Here is a 20,106-nt window from a genome sequence, read left to right as displayed (position 1 = left end):
ACTCCCTGGGGTTGCACACGCTACAAGGAAGAAGAAAGGATGCCCTGAGTAATAAGACAAAGCAGGCTGGGCAGCTCTGGAAATGGCTGAGACTGTTCCTTTCCTTCTTGCCTGGGAGAGGTGTCAGGCCCTGCAGCCCCATCCTGAGCTGGTCCCATACCTGGGCTAAGATGTGACTCAGAAGTCTCACACCTCTTCCCCTGCACACCAGGACAGTGGATCTCCTCATGCTCTGCTCAATCTATTTCCATCCCCCAAACCCACTCTCACCATTGGCTCAAAGCCCCACTTTCTGCATCAGTGCCAACAGGACCAAGGAAACTTCCAGGCAGGCAGCCCCATCCTTGAAGCATCTCCCACAGACTCTCCTCTGCCCTGACATGTGCTTTTCTGGCAGGGAACACTGAAGGAGCAGAATTCTTGTGGACTCCCTAAATGATGGATGGTCTTTGGCTTATGCAACTAGAATTTAATATATTTGTTTTTCATTAAATATGCATTTCAGAAATTTATTATAATTACAAGGAGTGAGGATCCAATACTAAGATCCAAACTAGTTTTGCTTCCAACAAGGCAAGCTCTGCTTCCCTGCCCGAGCACTGGTGCACTGCAGATGCAAGACCCCTGAGAGGAAAGGTGCTGAGTAAACTGGAAACCCCCCTGCACAACTCCAGCCTCAGAAAGGACAACAAAAGTGCTGCCCCATGGTTGTTTTCTCTCAGTCCTTGAGGCAGAAGAGTTTCTCACTCCTGGAACTGGAGAGCTAAAACACTTGCCTGTCAAATTTATCTCTCTGTCCCTGAGAGGAGGCAAGCCAAAAAATGAAACTCTGAAACTTAGATATGGTTTGGATGATAAGTCAAAATGAAAGGAAGATGACAGGCTGACGGACAGGCAGCTTTGAGCAGAAAAGAGGCAGCACAAGATCCTCGGGCACACACAAAGCTCCCACTCACTTCCCCTACCTGGGACAGCAGGCTGAAGGCAGAGTCACATGACACTATTTCATGTCACCTACTGTTGTCACATCAGCTGTCCAACAGCATTCCTTCACCACAAGAATCCTGGTGAAGACATGGATTCACAAAAACACCCTTGATGCATTCCTCTCCACACAGAACAGAGGACACAAGCAATGTGTTCCAGGCATGAAACACTTTCAGACCATGATCAGCAGCACTCAGAGCCACAAAGCAAGGCTGACAGTGATGGCACCTTGGATTGTTAGACGGTTACATGAAAAATTTGCTTTAAGCCTTGTTTTATATAAATGCTTAAAAAGCAATCAAGGGTTTTGCTTGTCCTGATTTTTCCACAGTGTTTAACCCACTCCAAGCCCCCACACCACAGGCTTGGCAGTCACCAAGGCACAGAGGCCACTTCTCGTCTCATCTTGTCTCTTCTAGATGTTCAAGCATCATTTTTAGTGAAGGATTTAAGTGAGCCTGAGGAAAAAAATAAAGAGGGGGTATGCCATAAAGGAAAATTGTGATGAATCTCATCCCAGCCATCCTACTGCCTCTCCTGCAGACTCTCTTTGCTCCCCTCACTATCTGAGGAACAAATGTTCTCAGACAAAGCAGACCTTGCAGTCAGCTACTGCTCCTCTCCTGCTTGACTCAGGAGATGTTGATTCAGAGACAGGGCAGTTCTGCTCTGGTTCTTGCAGGTGAAGTAAGGATGAATATGGATGAGCAGACATCCAAAGTAGTACAGTTTGGGAAATATGTGAGTCTGGGGATATTAAGAAATACATTTTTGTGCATTTTGATAGAAACATAACAGAGCTGTAGAGAAGCAGAGAAGATAATTTAGCCATTCTGAATTTAAGGATCATTTTGCGGAGTCAGAGAAAACACCTCTGTAAATGAAAAATGGTGTTTGTACATGAGTTTCATCTCTCTGCAGAAAGGCTACTGCAGAAAAGAAAATAAAGTCCAAGCCTCAAACACATTTTTTTCCCCTGTCATGGTAGGTTCCTGCAAGAACTGCTGCTCAGAATGAGCTTCTGGTTTAACCCCCCTTGCCTCCCTGCAAGACATGGTATTTGTGAGATGTTCCCATCTTCTCCAGCGCTGTCGCTGCTCCCATTCCTCCCTGTGCAAGGAAAGCCTGAAGAGAACATCCCCCAGCTGCCTGCCCCCCTGCAGGGCCCAGAGATCGGTGGTGTGCAGCCACCCCACGCCTGGCTGCTCCCCTACCCCGGCCATTTGTCTGGGCTGGGGCTGTGACACGTTTGTGGCAGGGCCATCCGTCAGCGGCGCCTGACGGCGTGACAGAGCTTTCCTGTCCAGGCAGAGAATCAATATGCCAGGAAATAATGATAATGGATCACCCCATCCCAGTGCAGGCCGCCGGCTTCCCTTTCATACATTAGGCACAATGATGGATCCCAGGAAGAAGACGTTTTCAGGAGCTTCCCAAACCCAGATTTCTCCCCACCTCAATCCTGTATCGAGTCAAAACACAGCAGCCCACTCTTAAACAGAGGAATGGATCTCATTTAGTTTAACATTAGGCAGTTTTTTCATAGAAAGGGCACAAAACCAGGAGCATCTGCTCTGTACACACTGAATGGGTGAGGAACACGTCAAGACAGCCCTACCTTCTGCATCCCCACCTGACACTTGTGCTGTCTACTTCCCTGCTGATGTCTTTCTAGGATGTTGGAGCCCCTTCTCAGAGCCAGCTGGCTTCCAGCAGTGATGTGGGCAAGCTGAAGAGCCCACTACAACTGTGGAATCACCAGGCATTCTGGATTCTTTGTCATTTGAAGTATTAAAGCACAGCTGGAGTCCAACATGCTGGCAGAACAAAGTACCTAAAATTAAGACATTGATTTTTAAATTTAAAACTCATTTAGCTAGTTTCTCTTGCAGAAGCTATATCCTGCCACTTGTTCATGACCTCCAGTTCTCCACAAACTCCAGAGCAGCAACTGATTAACTTCTCCAGCCTTCAGAGGGGGTTTCTATATGAATTGACAGTAAAGAGGTAACATGAAAACCAGGTTTGCTCCATTAGATGTGGGAGCGGGAGAAGTTAAGGATCGGATTTGACAATGACAGAGCCTAAAACACCATCTCTAGGAAGATGAAGGATTTATGAGTGCAGAGACTGTGGGGAAACAAGATGGATATGTTCATAGAAGACAGGAATTCTCCAGAGAGAAATGTCAGAAGGAAAAGAGGAGGGAAATTACTTCCCAGAAAAAAGGTATGAGCAAAAGTTGTGGAATATCACTGTGGCTCCTTCCTCTAATGGGGAGCAGGGACTTGTCTGGACAGTGTTACCCTCCCTGCCCCAAAGCCTGAGGGAGGAGCCACATGGCACAGGACTGTTGCTTACACAAACAAGTGTGACACAGCTTACCAAGAAAGCAAGAAAAAGCCTCTCAGGCACCTGCACTCCTCCAGGCCCGGCTGCTCCTGCTGCAGCCAACTCAGACACTGATCCTTTGGACCAGGTGGACCCCCTTTTCTTCACAAAGGCAAATTCCATTTAAAAAGTACTACCAGGACTTTTTGGCAACCAAAAGCAGTTCAGTGGAGCTTCTCTGCTCTAAGGGCATAATTTCTCTGCTTTTCCTCATCAGGGTTGCAGTACCATAACCAAGATTTACAAGTAGCTTCCTCAGCAGTGGTAACAACGCCTGCCATGAAACCAGCACAGCTGCCCCATCTCAGCCCACATCAGCTGCTCCCACAGAATCTGCACACCAGCAACAGCTCAGGGCAGAAAAATGGCCTTGCACTTGGGCATTTATCACAGATGCTTTTTCTCAACACATGGGAAGGAAAGAGGAGCCAGTGAGGCTTGTTTGCTTCTAGGGGAAAATTGCCCGTGTAGTTTATGGGCCTCTCTCTGCCAGTCACCTTTGGCAGAAGAACCATAAAACCTCTGCAACCAGGACTCTGCTCTCAGCTCTGCTGCTGGCTTGGCCTATTAGCTCTGACAGTCACATCTCTGTCCATGTCATAATTTATTCTTCAGAGAGAAGGGAGTAATACACACGTTGGTGTCCCTGTGAGCCCAAACTACAGCTGTGCATGCTTTGGAAAGTACTGGCTGCAGAGCACCCATGTCCCATAACACCCAGGTGCTCTGCACACTCAGCCACATCCTGCCCATCCTGCCTTGGGCCCTACACAGCAAAGTTTTTTATCATCTTGTTCCACCAATGTCCACTCTGAACAGAAAGCAGCTTTTCATGCCACAGCCCCACTCTGAAAACCTGAGTGGGCACCATCACCCAGACCCTTCTGCAGGGCTGAATATGCCCTTACATGTCCAGCTCCCCTTCTTCAGCTCTCAGGCCCATCAGTGTCTGTTGCTGCCTGAATAAAGTGCTCTCTTCAGGAGCAGCAGCTCCTCAGGCAGGATCTCAGTGGTGCTGTCCAGACCAGCAAATCACTCTCCATCTGTGTCTGCAGCTCACAGGGCTCTTCCTCTCACACAGGCACTGCTTCACCCCATTGCCTCCCACAAACAGCCCTGAAATGAGCTCCTCAGCCAGCAATCCCAAAAGCAGGCATGACAGAAGCACAGCATTTTAACTAACTCTTCATAAATATATTCACTTCTCTTAGTGAATTATTTACCCTGGGCTCTAGCAGGAGCTTCATCTGCTCCGAAAGGGATATAAGAACATGAAGTAACTTTGTTGAAGCAGCATGTCAGAATGAACATGCAACAGTGTCCTGATTTACAGTCCAATTCCCTCATCCTCCTGTATGCCCTGCAGTGTGAAAGGAGAGGGGCAGAGATCACAATGATCCTCCTTAAGCTATTTGCAGAAAGCTCAATTTCTGATCTGAAAAGAGGCCAGCCACCTTGAGGACTGTGGGCACTAGCAGGCTAATTTCTCAGCAGGAGACTGGAAATGCAGGACTTCAGATACCTGTCACCCCCTCCTAAATCAGCCTCCCCTGCAATTCTCAGTCTCAGTACCTGAAGGGATGCAGCACAGTGACTCCAGGTTTCTGCAGCGAGCCAACTCCAGCACAGACAGCTCTGCTGCTAAGGGTGGCAGTGCCAGTTACCTGAGACTGCTCACAAGGTGAGATGGTCTGAGACCACTTCTCTGCAGAGCAGTGCTGTAAACAGCAGAGCTCTGGTGGAAAGAGCAGAACTACCAGAGAAACCACCAGATACAGAAAGTGAGCCCCACTAGCACGCTCTGGACAGCCCTTTTCTAGTTTCTGCCCCAGAAGCCTTCTACCAAGTATCTTGGAAAGGGGTGGGATGGAGAAAAGAAGGCTTTGACACAGACTTCCCAGAAATTCTGGTTTGCTTTCCCTCCATCTTATCAGCCAGGGGAAAGAGCTGGGGTAGAGATTTTACTCCTGTGCATGCAATTGTGAGATCATTGTTTGGGCAGAGTTGTGAAGGCTCTGTCTCAAGGGCTGGAATAGATGTGGTGTGATCCAACAGGGAGAGAACTGAGCCTGTTCAACCAAACCCAGAAGTTTATTACTCTATGAACTATCTCTTCATTAAAATACAATACTTTCTAATAACTACATTACAGCATCATGAGCAGCACACAGAGCACAGGCCCCACGTGGGAGCTGTCTGGGAACATTTGGCAGAGACAATTTAATAACAGCAGCAATAATCACACTAGCAATGTCTTTAGAGCCAGCAGTCCTCACCTATAGAGCTGGACATCTCAGGCTGCAACAGGCTGCAATTAATCGGGTTAGCTGCTTAATACACAATAGCCCAGTGTTTGCTGCTCAGCTCCACCAAGCTCTGTCCTTTTGTTATCTTTCCTAATCCATGTCCTATCCCATGATGCTGCTAGACAGTTATTATCCAATATTATCCAATAATAAAGAGGTAGGGCTGTGCCCCAGTGAGCTGCATCCCCTCTGCTGAGAGAGGTGTATGGGGCTTGCCTGGATCAGTCTCTTTGTTGGCAGCACAGTGTGCCCTTCAGCAGCTTACCCCTAACAGCACCCACTTGATCAGGATTGAAGAAATGAGTGGAAAAAAAACCAGCTAGATAAGCAAGTCTCTTTAGAGAGCAATCCATTGCCACCAAAGATTTAAACCCTCCAGGGAAAAAAAAGTGTCTGAAATCCAAACAGCAGAATTGGAAATACCAACAGCTCTAAATTTATTGATGGCTCAGTTGGTTTAGCCTTCTGCAGGAAGCTCTGCTCCAATAACTTTGTAAGAGACCTGGAAACAGGCTCCAAAACTGGTAAAGGAATTGACCTAATAACAGCTCTACACTTTTCTGAGGGTGAGGTGGAAGAGAGCTGAAAGAAAGGCAGGAATTACACTTTGGGGAAAGACCCTCCTCACCCCACAGGAACAATTTGTACTCACATGGCCTCATAGCTGGGTGAGCCAACAAGGTTCTAACCACAAGTCAAAACAAGGCTTCACTGTAGGAACCATTGTCAGGATTTAAACCAGATGATATTTCATGACTGGCCCTCTCTCCAGGGAAGCACAGCAGGTAGGCTCCCTGTTGCACCCCTCAGGGTGCCTCTGCTCCATCTCCCAAGGCAGCTCAGGTACCTGCAAAAGGCTGGCAAAGCATTCTGAGGAGCTTCTGCACTGGGAAAGGGATGAGAAGTTGGGTAGGCAAAGCCTTTCTCATCTGCCAGCTCCTGGAGAACAGAGATCTCTAAGCCAGGGTAAGGCCAGCAGTTCAAGCACCAACTGCTGCACTGAATTTAACCATTGGCACTCAGCAATGCCAAGTGACAATCAGTTCTGCAGCCAAGTGTGTAACTGCTACTCTTCACAAGACTGGCAACAGAGGCTGATTCCTCTGGAAGCCCTCTCTGCCACAGCCCCACTGCACCTGCAGACACAGACCCACCCTCTGTGCTCCTGTCCCTGCTGGCAGGGAAGTGCCTGGCCATGCCAGCCTTCCTTCCAGATGAGCTGTCCCTGATCAACAGGCCCAGACAGGGAGAGCCCATCTGTCTGGGCTCTCCAGCAGCACAACACTTGGCCCTGCAAGCTCCTCCTTCAACTTTCTCCTTACAGAGGCTTCAGAGGTGCCTGTCCTGCCTTAGTCCCTTATCCTGGGAGGATGCCAGATAAAGGGCTGATCCCTGGAACATCTCCACATTCTTTGAACTGGTCCATTTTTAATTTCCAGCTCAGATCCCAGTGTTTAAGCCTATTTTTCAGAAAGAGAATGATTTTTTTTTTATCTGTGAGGTGTGGAATAAGACTGCTGTAAGCTTTGATAGCTGATGTGCTGCTTGTGATGAGCATAAGGCTCTGGAAGAGGCTGGTGACATTTGATTATCACTTAGATCAGGAGGAAGAGGGGAAGCAACTTTCAAAGGCAAGGCTGACACTGTTACAAACACCAGCAGAAATGACCTTCACACACAGCTAGCTCTCTCTGCTGCCAAGAACCATCCTCTCAGCTGCTATCATCTGAATCACCAGTACACCTGGGGCAGTGCTGCTTTACATCAGCCTCTTACTGCTCAGAAATCCAGGGACTTTCCACCGGGCTGGGGAGAAGAGTATGTAGTGGGTCCTGTGAGAGGCACATTGCAAAGTCTGTTCTGACCTCCCAGCTTAGGCAGGCTTGATTTTTTTCAAATCATGATGCAAAGCATGGGTCAGATTCCCATCCACAGCAAGCCAATGAGCACAGGTAAGCTGAGTAAGCCACTGTCCACATGGGAAGGTTTTCTTTCCCCCACACAATAAACAGGTATGTGGGAAGCTGCAGTGTTGCTCTGCAGAACCACCCTCAGAACCACATGGCTAAAACCAGCCCAAGGAAGGCGAAGGAAAGGCACAGTTTATACCTGGACAAAGAGTTCACATCTGGCCATTGGCATGCAGGCAGAAAAAGTCCAGAAGACCACAAAACACTACCCAAAACCATTCTTTAGGATCTAAGCTCTCTAAACACCAAGCTGTGTTAAACTCACAGCCCTGCTTTTGGAGGAGGGGGCAGCAGTGATGTGAGGACATGGGAGAAGGCAGTTTGACAAATCTCAGCAGTGTGGGACTGATCCTTACCCCGGGATTTGCAGCAAGAGCTTTTTCTCTGCTCCCTGCATCACATGGCTTTTTGACAAATTGTCTTTCCCAATAAATCTATCCCTCACTGTACACATACGGAATCTGTTCTTCTAAGTAGCCACTGAGGTGCTGTCAGGGTCATTAACTATCATTATCTGGGGCAGCTGTTCCCCAGCGTGCTGACGCAGGAATCAATCAGGCTAAAACATGAATTTCCCCTACGCTTCTCCAAACACTGCCTTTATCCCTCTCCATCAAGCCATGAAAGAGAGGAACAGTTCTGCTATCACACCAAGGTTTAGCAATCCTTGTCCTGGAAGGAGCTGGCTAAAGGGAAACCAACGGCAGATGAGGCAGGCATCAGCCTGTCACAGAGACAGGATGAGGTCTGACTGATGTCTTTACCAGAAAAGAGGAGACAGGGTGATTGGAATCAGGCCAGTCAGCTGAGCAGAGATCACTCTTATAAAGAAAAAAAAACCAACAAAAAATCCCCATGCAAAACTTCCTCATTTCCTTTAGTACCCCTTAATGAGATAACTTCTTTCTCTGAAGAATAGGGGGGCTTTCAAACCTTTCATGTGCTCAGACAACAAAGGAGAAAAACAGGCATTCAGGATTTTCACACCATCCAAAGTCAGGATTCATTAACTCAAACTGTTCAACATCTTAGACTTGAGAGCTTAAAATCCAACTTAATTTTCCTGGGTGTCAACTGCTTAACCCCATCTCAGGATTTCTCTAGAACAGAGGATCTCCATTCCTCTGCAGCAACCTCCAAATAGGATGAACTCTCAGAGAAGGGACAATACCCAGCTGCAGTCTGGCTAAGAGTATGTGTGTAATGGGAAATAGTTAGAGATGCAGCTTTTCTTCTTATTCCAGTGATAGGTATAAACAGAGCTAATTCTGTGCCTGAATGGTCTGGATTTACACACCAGGAGACTGTTAACCTGCAGAAATGCTGATCATTAACCTGCAGAAATGCTCTTTATTAGCCCTGAGTATCAGTCACTCTGTCTAGGTGACACAAAAATAGACAAACCTGAACATAAACCTCCACAACCCACACACACCTCTCAGCCTTTAACAGCATGTACACACACAAGCCAGACACGAGGCAGCTGCATCTTTGAATAACAACGGCATTGGGAAAAAAAAAACCAAAACAAGAGTGATGTCTTTCTTCCCTTAAGGGAATGATCTGTCTTCCCAGAAGTTCTTGGCAAGATTTTGAAAAGAACTTATGGGAGCAGGACTTCGACTTCCCAAGGACAGCACACATCGGTTTGGGGGTTTCCAATACAGCACATCTTACCATAAAGGAAGACCGAGGAAAATAAACGCAAGCAGATGATAAAACTAAGGGTGGAAAGTCTGAAAGAAATGCCTTTTTTTCTTGGATCAAAGCAAAGTTGTCCAAAGTCTGTTGTGCATATGTGTGAGAATAAGAAACTTCCAACTGGTGGGTATCACAGCCAGCACCTAGGCAGGAGACTGCCAAACATCTTCTGCCCCTCACACAAACCAGACTAAAACCTCATTCACCAGCCATGTCTGATGGAGAACAATTTGTTTTGTTTTAATCGGAAATTTCATCCTAGACTAAAACCTTTCCCCTCAAAGATTTATTAGGCCTGCACAACTGTCCTCAAAGAGGTTGTTTTGACAAGCACTTGCTTCCAAACAAGAAGATCTTGCCAAAGAGAAGCATCAGTGGCATGACTTGGTTCCATCAATGGGAAAGAGGTGGCCGAGCCTCTGCCAAGACTCACCTATCCATCTCATGAGGGACGTCATGATTTGAAGGTACTTGGTCTTCTGCACGTTGAAGAAGGTGAAAGGACCCAGGAGGAGCGTGAATGCTGCCTGGAAGGACAACAAAATCACACATTAAATTAAAAACCAGAAATTCTGCCAGCAAGATGAATTTATCAGAAGAGCAAAGCTTGCATTGAAAGTTCACCTCCAGCCATGTCCGTTTGTCATGAAGCTTTCTTTGTTGCTTAATTTTACAGCTAAATTGGCTGAGACACAGGGGGTCAAGTAAGCTGCTGGGTATCAGAGAACATGCCTTGGGCAGAAGTAGAGCTCAGGATCCTCTTGGCTCTCAGCCGTTTGCTATCACTGCTACAGCCCTCCTTTACTGACACATTTCAGTAAAAGCACTCAGTACAGCCTTACAGAACATTAAATATTAAACTCTGGCCTCTTTGCCCAAGTACATGCTCAGTTTAGGTATGAATAGCAATAGCCCTCACCAGTCTACTTCTATTAGCATTGATGGGGTGGCTTCGGGGTATCCCAGGCTCAACAGCAATGGAGCCAAGTCTGCCTGGAACTTTTTCCACCCCTGCTTTAAGTCACCTGTGTAAAACATACAGGGGTTTTATAATAGCAAAAACAGATAGTGGGAACTACACTGTAACAGTTCAGTTCTTGGAAGCTAAGACCCTATGCAAAATGAGGGGAAAAGTAATCAAAGAGATCCTCAGAGAATTTAATTCAGTGTGGAACGTAAAGGTTCTTCAATGAAGAACTTCCTCACTCCCCTCTTGGATGTCCATTAAGAGACCAGTGTTTCACAGAATCACAGAACGGTGGAAGGGACCTTGAAGATGATCTTGTTCTATTTTCCTGCCATGGGGAGAGACCTTCCTCTAGACCAGGTTGCTCAAAGCCCAGTCCAACCTGGCCTTGAAGACTTCCAGGGGTGGGGAAAATGAAATTGGGGTACACTGCAGCACCAGTCTATTTCATCTCTTCCAGCTGGGCTGCAAAATACATCCAGCAAAGATCCATGCTAGGAATCTGGACTATACAGATTCCCACAGAGTTTCTTCTAGCACCTCCTAGAGCACACAAGGCAACCATGCTATCAGCCCACGTCCTGAGGTGACATGTCCTGTGCAGCACTGTCACCTCTGCTCAAAGCAGCACTCACGCCTTACCTACCCCAGAGAGAAGAGAAAAGGCTTCACTGCAAGAAGAAACAGACCCTGGCTGCAATCTGAACACTGAGATTGAGAGAAACCACTTGTAAGAGGGAGACAAAATGGGTGTTAAGAGAAGAGAGCCCTGCCTGTCCTCTGTGGGATGGCACCAGCTAGCAATACACTAACAGGTCCAAATGCTGTAAGCAGGCAGTGCTTAGAAAGCCACAGCACACACAGCGTAGGTTTGTAGAGCATCCCAAAGAGATTTTTAAAGACAAATATTCGACATTAATATTTACACATTGCTCTTTTCCATGACTTCTTAAAGCAGTTCAAGAAAAGGTGTCATCAGAAGCGAAGAACTGGGACTCAGAGGGGCAGGTCTGCCGAGCCTCAAGGTCTCTGTCGACCCCAACAGAGTCAGGACAGAACAGAATCCAAGCTATTTTAAGATTAGCACAACCCCAAGAAACCTTTTTTGAGACAGTTTCAGAATATCTGCAAGGCAAATTGGAAATGCCTCGCATCAGAAGTATTCTCAGGTGATGAAAGTAAACCCAGAAGGGGAGCAGGGGAGAGAACTCTTGGTTTGACATGTTGCTTGGTGGGGATATATTCTGATCCGAGACCATTGCCTACATCAAGTCTTGCTTTTACTGCTCAGATTAAAAAAAAAAGGACAGGAAGCATGCACAGAATTCAGATTTGTGAAGCAATTGATAGCTGCTGGATGAAACGCTGAAATCACACAGAATACAATGCCACAGGCATAACTGGCACAACTAAGAGCCAAATCAGGTTTAACAGTTATGGGACTTGAGGTTCTAACATAGAAGCAAACCAGTCAGTTACAAACCTTTTTTTACTCTTCTCCCTCTTGTTCCTCTATTCTAACTGAGACCTTAACTCCACTCTTTTCTCTTTAAATAAAAAACCAAGTTATGTTAAACCACGACACCTGCCCACTATGGACTGCCACTCTATCCTAGAGCAATGCACAAACTCCAACAGACTAAAGAAACCTTTGACTAAAATCTGATGTAAGGGCAAGGGCCCAAAGCAAACAAAAGTTGACACCAACTGTCTTATTGACAAGTATTCTTGAGTTTGTGACTAATCTCTTTCAATTTTCTATCCCAACACTGCTCAACACAGCCTCCCCTCAAATCAGTTCATAGCTCCTGCATCAGAAAGCTCTGAACACAGAGAGATGGGCTGAGGATGTGATAATTAAGGAACAGGTGTCTGCTGCAAATGAGAATGCTCCAGAACCAATCAGCAAAACAACCCCTCCAACCACAGCAAGGATTGACACAAAATCACCAAGCACCAAAGCAGCTGGGTCTGAAACCCAGATTTGTCTCACCCACCAAGGAAAGGAGACACGTCAAGGTGGATTTGGGGCTCAGCTGCTGAAAAGCACCCTGAGGTACTGGAAGAACTTGAGTGTTCTTCACTTTTTGCAGAGCACCTTAAACAACCAAATCCATTCAGCAAGGTTTTAAACTCTCCTCCTCTCTGGCCATTACTGCTTAACTCATGGGGAAGAGATACAAGCTGTGCTTGAATGGTTGAATGTCCCCCCCATCCTTTAGGATGATCAGTGTCTTCTGTTCTCAACCAGATCCTGGTCCAAAAGAGCCAAGCCAGAGATTAATTCTAATGCAATAGAAATTTATTCCCTTCTCCATTTGACACCCATTAGTGGTCAAAGATGAATATCCATGGATCAATACAAACAATGCTAAGACCTGCAATGAGATGAGTTTGCCTTGCTCTGCAGGAATTTGTGCCAACCACCCTTAAGGAAGGGAAGCTACAAAACACACTGGACTGCTTGGAAGAAGAAAGCCTGAGCAGAACTGAACATTAAGCATGCAGACAACATCATTGTGAAGTGAAACTGTGCAGCTCAACAGGATTGAGCACAGGGCAGGAAAAAGGGGCCAGTTTGTCACCAACAGCCAGGACATGAGGACAAGGACCCAGTCCCTGGATTGGAGCTAATCTCACCATCAACCACCAGGAGTCCCAAGGCCAGGAACTCTGTTTAAAAACACATCCCCAAAAGGATGAGAAGAGACCACAGTGCTTAGCAGGAGAGTGTCTACTTCCTCTACCTCGCTGTGCCAGACACCTCAATCCTCTTCCAACCCATTAAGTTAATTAGTTTCATAACTTCTCCCTAAGGAAAAAGTAAGCCCAAATAAGCACCTCAGACATATACCCAAACTTTCTATCTGATGTTTTCCAAGCTCCAGTCTCTCCCAGAGGGAAATAATTCACAAAGTACTTCATTACACATGTAATTCAAACAACCTAAAACCTACATAGAAAACTGTACCAGTCAGCCCTGTCAGAAGTCAAATATACAGAGCCCTGGCACATGAAAAAACCTTCCCAAATTTTCCAGTTCCTCTTGAGTCAGCTGAGGTATTTTCTAGGAGTTTATCATTCTCTTCCTAAGATTCAGCAAATAAACCCATCCAAGGCAGAATGGGCACAGTCTACTTTGATTAAGATTTTTCTGCTAGTGAAATGGTTTATTAGAAACAAGCAGGCATAGGGGGGTGATTCATCACTAAACTGAAACAAGGTAAAGGAATGCTTCCTTCAGCTAAGGAGGAGAACTGAATCTATTAAATGCTGTCTAAATTCACAGGATGGCAGAGAGAAACCATTACAGTGCTTTGGCACAGGGCTGGCTATTAAGAATGATTCCCTCATTTCCCTCCAAACTCCTCCATTAAATGGGAAAAGCCAGGTAAATCACCAGGCTCATAGTGCAGGGTATGTGGAATCCACACACAGCAAGTAAATGCAAAATTCTTCATTTTTTCTTCCTTTGTCCTGCTAAAAAACAGCATGAAAATCCAGCACACTAAGGACTAAAAAAGACTGCAGTTTTGTTGCCTTTACTGACATTTCCAGTCCAAAAAATGAGAAACCAGTGAGGGTAGAAGAAAGAACAGCAGCTTGTCACCCTGAATTACACTCTTCCCTGCAGGCTAGTAGGAGCCACAAGCAGCACACCAGCTTGCTCAACCCCTGGGAGGGTCTTCAAATCCATTCCTCCCACCCAGCCAAGCCACAGCAACACAGGCACCAAGGTTTGGGATCTTCCCTGAGCTGGAACTCAGCTGATACCACTTTCCCAGCCTGTCAGCTCTCGGTATCTCAAAATGAAAAAGCAGGCTGGTCAACTCCAGTCTTCTTGCCACAGGGGAACTAACTAGGGCTTACCGTTGCCTGGAATGTATTTTTATATATATTTATATATTTCTAAAAGTATATTTTATTAAAGCTCTTATGTTAAAACTTGGTTACGTAACCTTGTTTATTGGATTATCTTCTAAAAGCAAGAGTAAGATCACGCGTTAATAGGACATCTGGTTGGTTTTTATCAGCTTAGTTGCAGCCAAGAGGACCACCAAGACAGCTCTTAACCACTAAGTGATGGCCAGCTAATGCCAGGAGCCTTTCAGACCATACAAACGTGCTTTAAGCCAGTCAGAGGGCTGTCTGACCAAACGGGGTCTTTATTGACCTGAAGGGTCCATCTATCACTCTGAACCAGTACAGTTCAATAGCTTTCATCTGCTGCTCAGCATGTGGCTTTTACAGCAGCAGCCAATATAGCTCAGGAAGCACAATTAGCATCCAAAATGTGGCTGATTCATGTATTAGATACAGTGGTTACAGCATTATGGCTAGTGCCTGCATACATTTGCAAGAGGACCATCTGAAAAACCAGCCCCATTCATAACTGTCATCAGAACTTGCTTGTTTTCATGCTACACAAACTCATCTGTAAGAATTGCATCTGGTTTTGGTGCTTGCCAAGTAGCAAATTAAAAACAGCAGCTATTGCTTCTTATTGATTCAGAACCTTGAAACTTTCAGAAAGATTGCATGGAAGCAGGGTATGTACCTGAGCAAAGTGCGACCGTGATTTTTAAACGCAACAAATGTGCCAGAAGCAGTGCAAAAAGTGCAAGAGTTTTTGAATAAAATCATTTGTGCAGCACAGGGCTATCATACCAATGAGAAGTTCCTAAGTTTCAAATAACAGAGCAATGATCCCTCAGTTTTAATGTGAAGATGGAGGAGGTGTTGCAGCGCTCATTCCTTAGATATCCATCTCCCTTTGGGCCCCCAGCCAACCTACCTTCTCCTTTCCTCCTCCCTGCTTTTTACACCCTCATTCAAACCTACAACCCACCCCAAACCGTATAATCCCTTGGAGTTCTTGCTTCCCTTTGACACAAGTGACAACATCTCAGACAAACTTCACTTCAGGATGGTATCAAGCTCCATCTCTGCAGATAGTGATGTTTAGATTTCACAGCTGTTGAGCAATGCTGCCCCACAAGACAGCACAGCAAATAACCCTACTCTAAAGAGGGGTAAAATAAGAGCTCATAAAAAAGTCACTGGTTTAACAAAATGGATCACTCTCCTTGGTAGACTTTGACACTTTTGCAGGGAAGCCAAGGGTTGTGTGCTTGATACTGGACTGTGGGTACACAACATTCCCACAGCAAAGCCTGACACCAATAAGACACAGGTTTGACTGGATGAGCACTTCCCAAAGGAAGCTTTGCTTGATTCAGTGCTCAGATGCAAGGAAAGTCTCCTTGAGCACGGCAGGAAAAAGCAGACATTTCTTACATGCTGTCAGAAGTGGCAACTCTGACACTTGCTCTGCTTCTGCAAGACATCCCTGAGCTCAGAGCTATTTCACAACTCAGATGAGCACTAGAAGGGACAGATGAAACAATCCAACAAAACCAGACTGCGCAAGTAGAGAGAGCAAACAAGATGTCAGGGAACTGGGATACTCTGTTCCCACCTCAGGTGCTTTCCACTAGAGTGCATCACATGTAGGGAAAAAGAAGTCCAAAAAGCAAACCTGCATTTATTGGCATGGGCACAGATCAGAGGTTTTTTATTACTGGTTGGAAGACTGAACCAGACCTATCACCTTTAGTAATTCCTTAAGAACTGGTGTTCTGTTCACATCCTCAGGGAATTTTTAGGGCTGACTTTGGAGAGAAATGTTAAATGCATGGTGCATTCCCCACTCTTGTTTGGAACTCCTAGATAAAGAAAACAGCTTCATGGCATTTCAGACCTACCTGCAGCTCCCCCAAGCACACACCTGCAGCCTCTGCAAGCTCTTCTATACCCACTTCAAGTTGTGGCTACTGCAGTGTTACCCAAGGTGGGCTCCAGCTACTCCTGTCAGGGCCCCAGGGCTTTTCAGCTAAAACACCTTAAGGGAAAAGGATCTTGAGTGTGGTGTCCCCCTCTGCCACCTCTCATCCCCTTCACTAGGGTGACAAGGCCATGTTTCTGTCCTACATGAGCTCATATCTCAAGCTACAGAGCCAGATGGCCCATCAGCAAGGGCGGCAATCCAAGCTTTCCCTGGTAAAGCTTTACCCCTTGCAGCGGACAGTACAAATATAAATACATGGAAAGAGTCTGATTGTTCAGGAAGGAGCTTTTTAGAGAGCTAAAAAAAAAAAAGCTGAAAATCCACAGCCTCTCAAGGCTGGAGGCAGGGCTGCAGCAGGGGCTGTGCTGATAGGCAGTAAGTTATCAGCAGACAAGCTGTTATGAAGCTCAGAGTTGGTTGAAAAGAGATAAACCAGCCACAGAACAAGGATTGCTCAAAGAAGTTGAGAGGCAAGAGGGATTTTAACCTCCAGATCCCCTGCAGAGTCAGGAAGTCACAATGGAGGGAGGCCACAGGCACCAGCCAATCCACAAGGAATATTTATAGCTGAAGAAACAAGGGCAGTTATGCTTTGGGTACAGCAGGCAGCTGCCACAGCAGCTCCGGTAATTAACGCGCTGCTCTCGGGACACCTGGCAGAGCTCTACAATCATAACTCACATCAGGCACATTCCTGGCACTCAGGAGCCCTCACCCACCTTCCTCCCCAGCTCCCTCAGGCAGGGAGGAGGCAGCCTCCAGGAATTAAGACCTCGGTTGCCACCAGGCTGGTTTTTGCCAGTGGAGCAAAGAGACCTTTCACCCACAGCACCCTTTAAGCTGGATGCTGCCTTCTACAGCTCCTGTGCCACAGGGACCCTAATGCCTCTTCCAAAATGGAAGCCCTCCTGCAAGGGATGAAAAGAAGTGCTTGTATCCCCAAAGACACCAACTTCAGTGGATCTGAATACTATCTAGAAGTTTTCAAAGGCTCTAGCTCAGCACCAGCATTTGATTCTAACTGCCCACCCAGCAAAAAGTGCAGTCATCCCAGCTCCTTAAGCTCTGATCTTGCTGGTGATCCAACACACCAAAAACCAGGTGTGAACTGGGCAGCCTCCACATGCAGCACCTTGACCTTGGGAGGCCAAGGCAGAAGCAGCACATGGACAGCAAGGCAGCACTTGAGGGTGCTGCTCTCCTTTCCTCTCCCTAGCCTTACTCAGAGCCCCATCCTGTTTCTGAAGCTGGTCAATCTCTGAGCACCAGGAGCTTTCCACTTTGGAAAGAATACCCTGAAATACCAGTTCTTTCTCCACTTAATTTGAAGGAATTCAGGCACAAAGTGTTCTCAGAAAGTCATTAGGTGCAAGGATTCTGTTCCTGGCATACCTGGGGTGTGCAGGATCACAGCCAGCAGCAAGCCTACACTCTCTGGGGTAAATACACTTCCATTATCATTTTTCACAACAAGAGAGAGATAGAGGCCAGCAATAACCCCGAGGTGACTGGCATCTAATTTTTCATCATTGGAGTATTTATGGCACAGCCGTTTGCAGCATCTTGTAATCACTTTACCGCCTCCTTGACCCCTGGCTCCCCCTTATTCTGCATCTCCTAATTGCATCTGAACAAGCAGGAGGGAAGCAGCAAAGTGGATAGATGCAGGAGAGCTGAATGCTTGGGCTGTGATACTTGGAAGGACAGCAGAGGAGGTGCAGAGCCAAATTTGGCTGTACCCCCCACCACCAGCCTGCTCTGATCTCCCACAGCATATGAAAGTGGAGCTTTCCTCCTTCCTGACACTGGGTGACCTTGAGGAGTTGTTCTCTGCCTCCCTAGTTCATTAGCATGGTATGAGAGATTAATGAGTTTCCTCCAAGAAAGTGTGAGGGCATCATCTTTATACACAAACACAGCCCCAGATTCCTGCATATTTGTAGCCTCTCCCGGCAGGGCATTGGCAACCACAACAATATTTATATTGACTACAAAAGCCCCTGGGTTAGACAGCACAAAGCAAGGGAGATGTGGACCAGCATGACACGGATGCACAGAGGGCCCTGCAAACATGTCAAGCTCCAAGCTGCCAGGGTTAGGAGGTACTTGGGTTCAGCAAGGATGAATGTTCCTGACGGCCACTAAGCCCTTGTCTGCCACAACACCAGCAGTGCTTTCACCACTAAGCCGTTGTTTGTTCTCTTTACTTTTCTCCCCTACAAACTTCTCAGCTGAGTTTCTCAGGATTCTCCAGCTGCCTGGAGGATGTAGCTTCAGGGGCAGCATCATCCTGCCCACTGGGTGATGCAGGAGTTGCCTGGAGGGAAGGAAAGTCGCTCACTTTAAAACTACTTAGGACAAAGGAAGAGATAAAGCCTTGCTGCCAGGGCTGCTGGGGTGTCTGTTCCCTTCCAGCCCTCTTCCCTGCACAGTGCACACCAAACAGGTGCAACAGGCTTGGGAGACCAGCTCTGCCCCAGAGCATTATACCAACTTCAACTTACAAGATAAATCCCAGCTGCATTATTTGTATTTATAGTCCTGCTTACAGAAGCATGAGCTACGTGTGGGATTTGCTGATGTAGTCCAAAAATCCACATTTTTGGACAACAGCGTCAGTGATCTCACTCAGATATACAGTGCAATTTAGGATGGAGTTAAGTTGCAGACTTATTTAGGCGTAAAAAGATATATGGGTCTGTCCAGAGCTTTCCTCCACAGCTTCTGATAATGTTCATAGCAGCAGAACTGCACAGTTCTGCAGTCCTGATAATTTCTACCTGTATATTAAAGAATTAATTGTAATTTCAGGGGATGAGAGATCAAGACTGCTGTCTTACTAGATGAAAACAATGATGTGAATCAGGTAGGCAGCAAGGTCAGACCTCTGTTTAAAAACAAAGCTGGTGCTAAAGCACCAAACAGAATACTGGAAAATATGCTGTTGAGAAAAAGGCTTATATTGCATTTCCCAGGGGATTGTTTAGCTGACTTAACACATCTTCTTCAGCTCTGGTTCCTAGGATGCTGTCACAATCACTGCAGAAAGTAACACTGCACAGGGGAAATCTATTTATTACTTATTTTCTACCAATGTTCTGAAAATCTAAGATTTGTGGCTCTGCTGGAACAGCCTAGCCCAAGAAAGGAATTTTAAAAGGCCCTTTTTAAACCTTTCCCACTCAGTGTAGTGAGTGGGTGATCACATAGATTAGTTCTGACACCTGCCCTATTCGGGAGAGATTGGTCTCCAGTATCAGGAGAGAACAGTGTCAGCTTTGGTGCCTGGCTGCCCAAGTGAGCTGACTCCAAAGGACAGCTTTATTCAGGGAAAGCAGCAGCATGGCCTCTCAGCCTTGGCAGGGTGGCTGTGCTGTGCAGCAGGGCTGTGGTTGGAGCCCAACATCACTTCTGGTGAGCTTCCAACTGCAGAATTTGCAGAAAAGCAAACAGAGATCTATGTAAAGTCACTGCTTCACCCAGTTTGTTTAGTTGGTTTGTTTCCAAGGTTCATGACCACCATTCAACACCACCTAAGTCAAACCAAGCACTAAAGTGTGCAGGACATTCTTCCTTGGGGACGCCAAGAGTGTCTGAGCTCACTAATGGCTCTTGCCCTTTGCATCTCTGCATCTCTTGCACCTTGCTTCTCTGAAGGGCTGGTAGCACCTGCAGCACCACAGCACCCTTCCCTTCCAGACAGCCCTTGGAGCCTGCTGGAGGTACCAGAGGGACACAATTGGTCCTTTGGAAAAGCTCAGCATCCAAGTGACAAGCACAACCCAAGCTCCACTTAGGAAAACACACTTCTCATTGTGAAGTGAACAGACAGCTCTGTACAGAAAACACATTCCAGTTCCCTGCACTATTGATTTCCCAGTGAAAAGAGACAAGCTAATCCATTAATGTTAGTTGCTTCAAAGTGTGGTCTTGCAG

General features: G+C 46.5%; 1 protein-coding gene across 2 annotated transcripts in view; it reads right to left on the bottom strand.

The window, feature by feature from the left end:
* TMEM104 (transmembrane protein 104) overlaps nucleotides 1–20,106 on the bottom strand; it is a 42,716-nt gene that overhangs the window by 4,426 nt on the left and 18,184 nt on the right. For both annotated transcript variants that reach the window (XM_005495589.4, XM_014273161.3), the window contains exon 9: nucleotides 9,789–9,882. In XM_005495589.4, the coding sequence (XP_005495646.1) occupies nucleotides 9,789–9,882 (94 nt within the window). The remainder of the gene's footprint in view (nucleotides 1–9,788; nucleotides 9,883–20,106) is intronic.

This window comes from Zonotrichia albicollis, chromosome 19, assembly GCF_047830755.1.
Source record: "Zonotrichia albicollis isolate bZonAlb1 chromosome 19, bZonAlb1.hap1, whole genome shotgun sequence".
Taxonomy (NCBI): domain Eukaryota; kingdom Metazoa; phylum Chordata; class Aves; order Passeriformes; family Passerellidae; genus Zonotrichia; species Zonotrichia albicollis.
The sequence above is the reverse complement of the archived record's forward strand: the minus strand, read 5'-3'. Positions and strand labels throughout refer to the sequence as shown.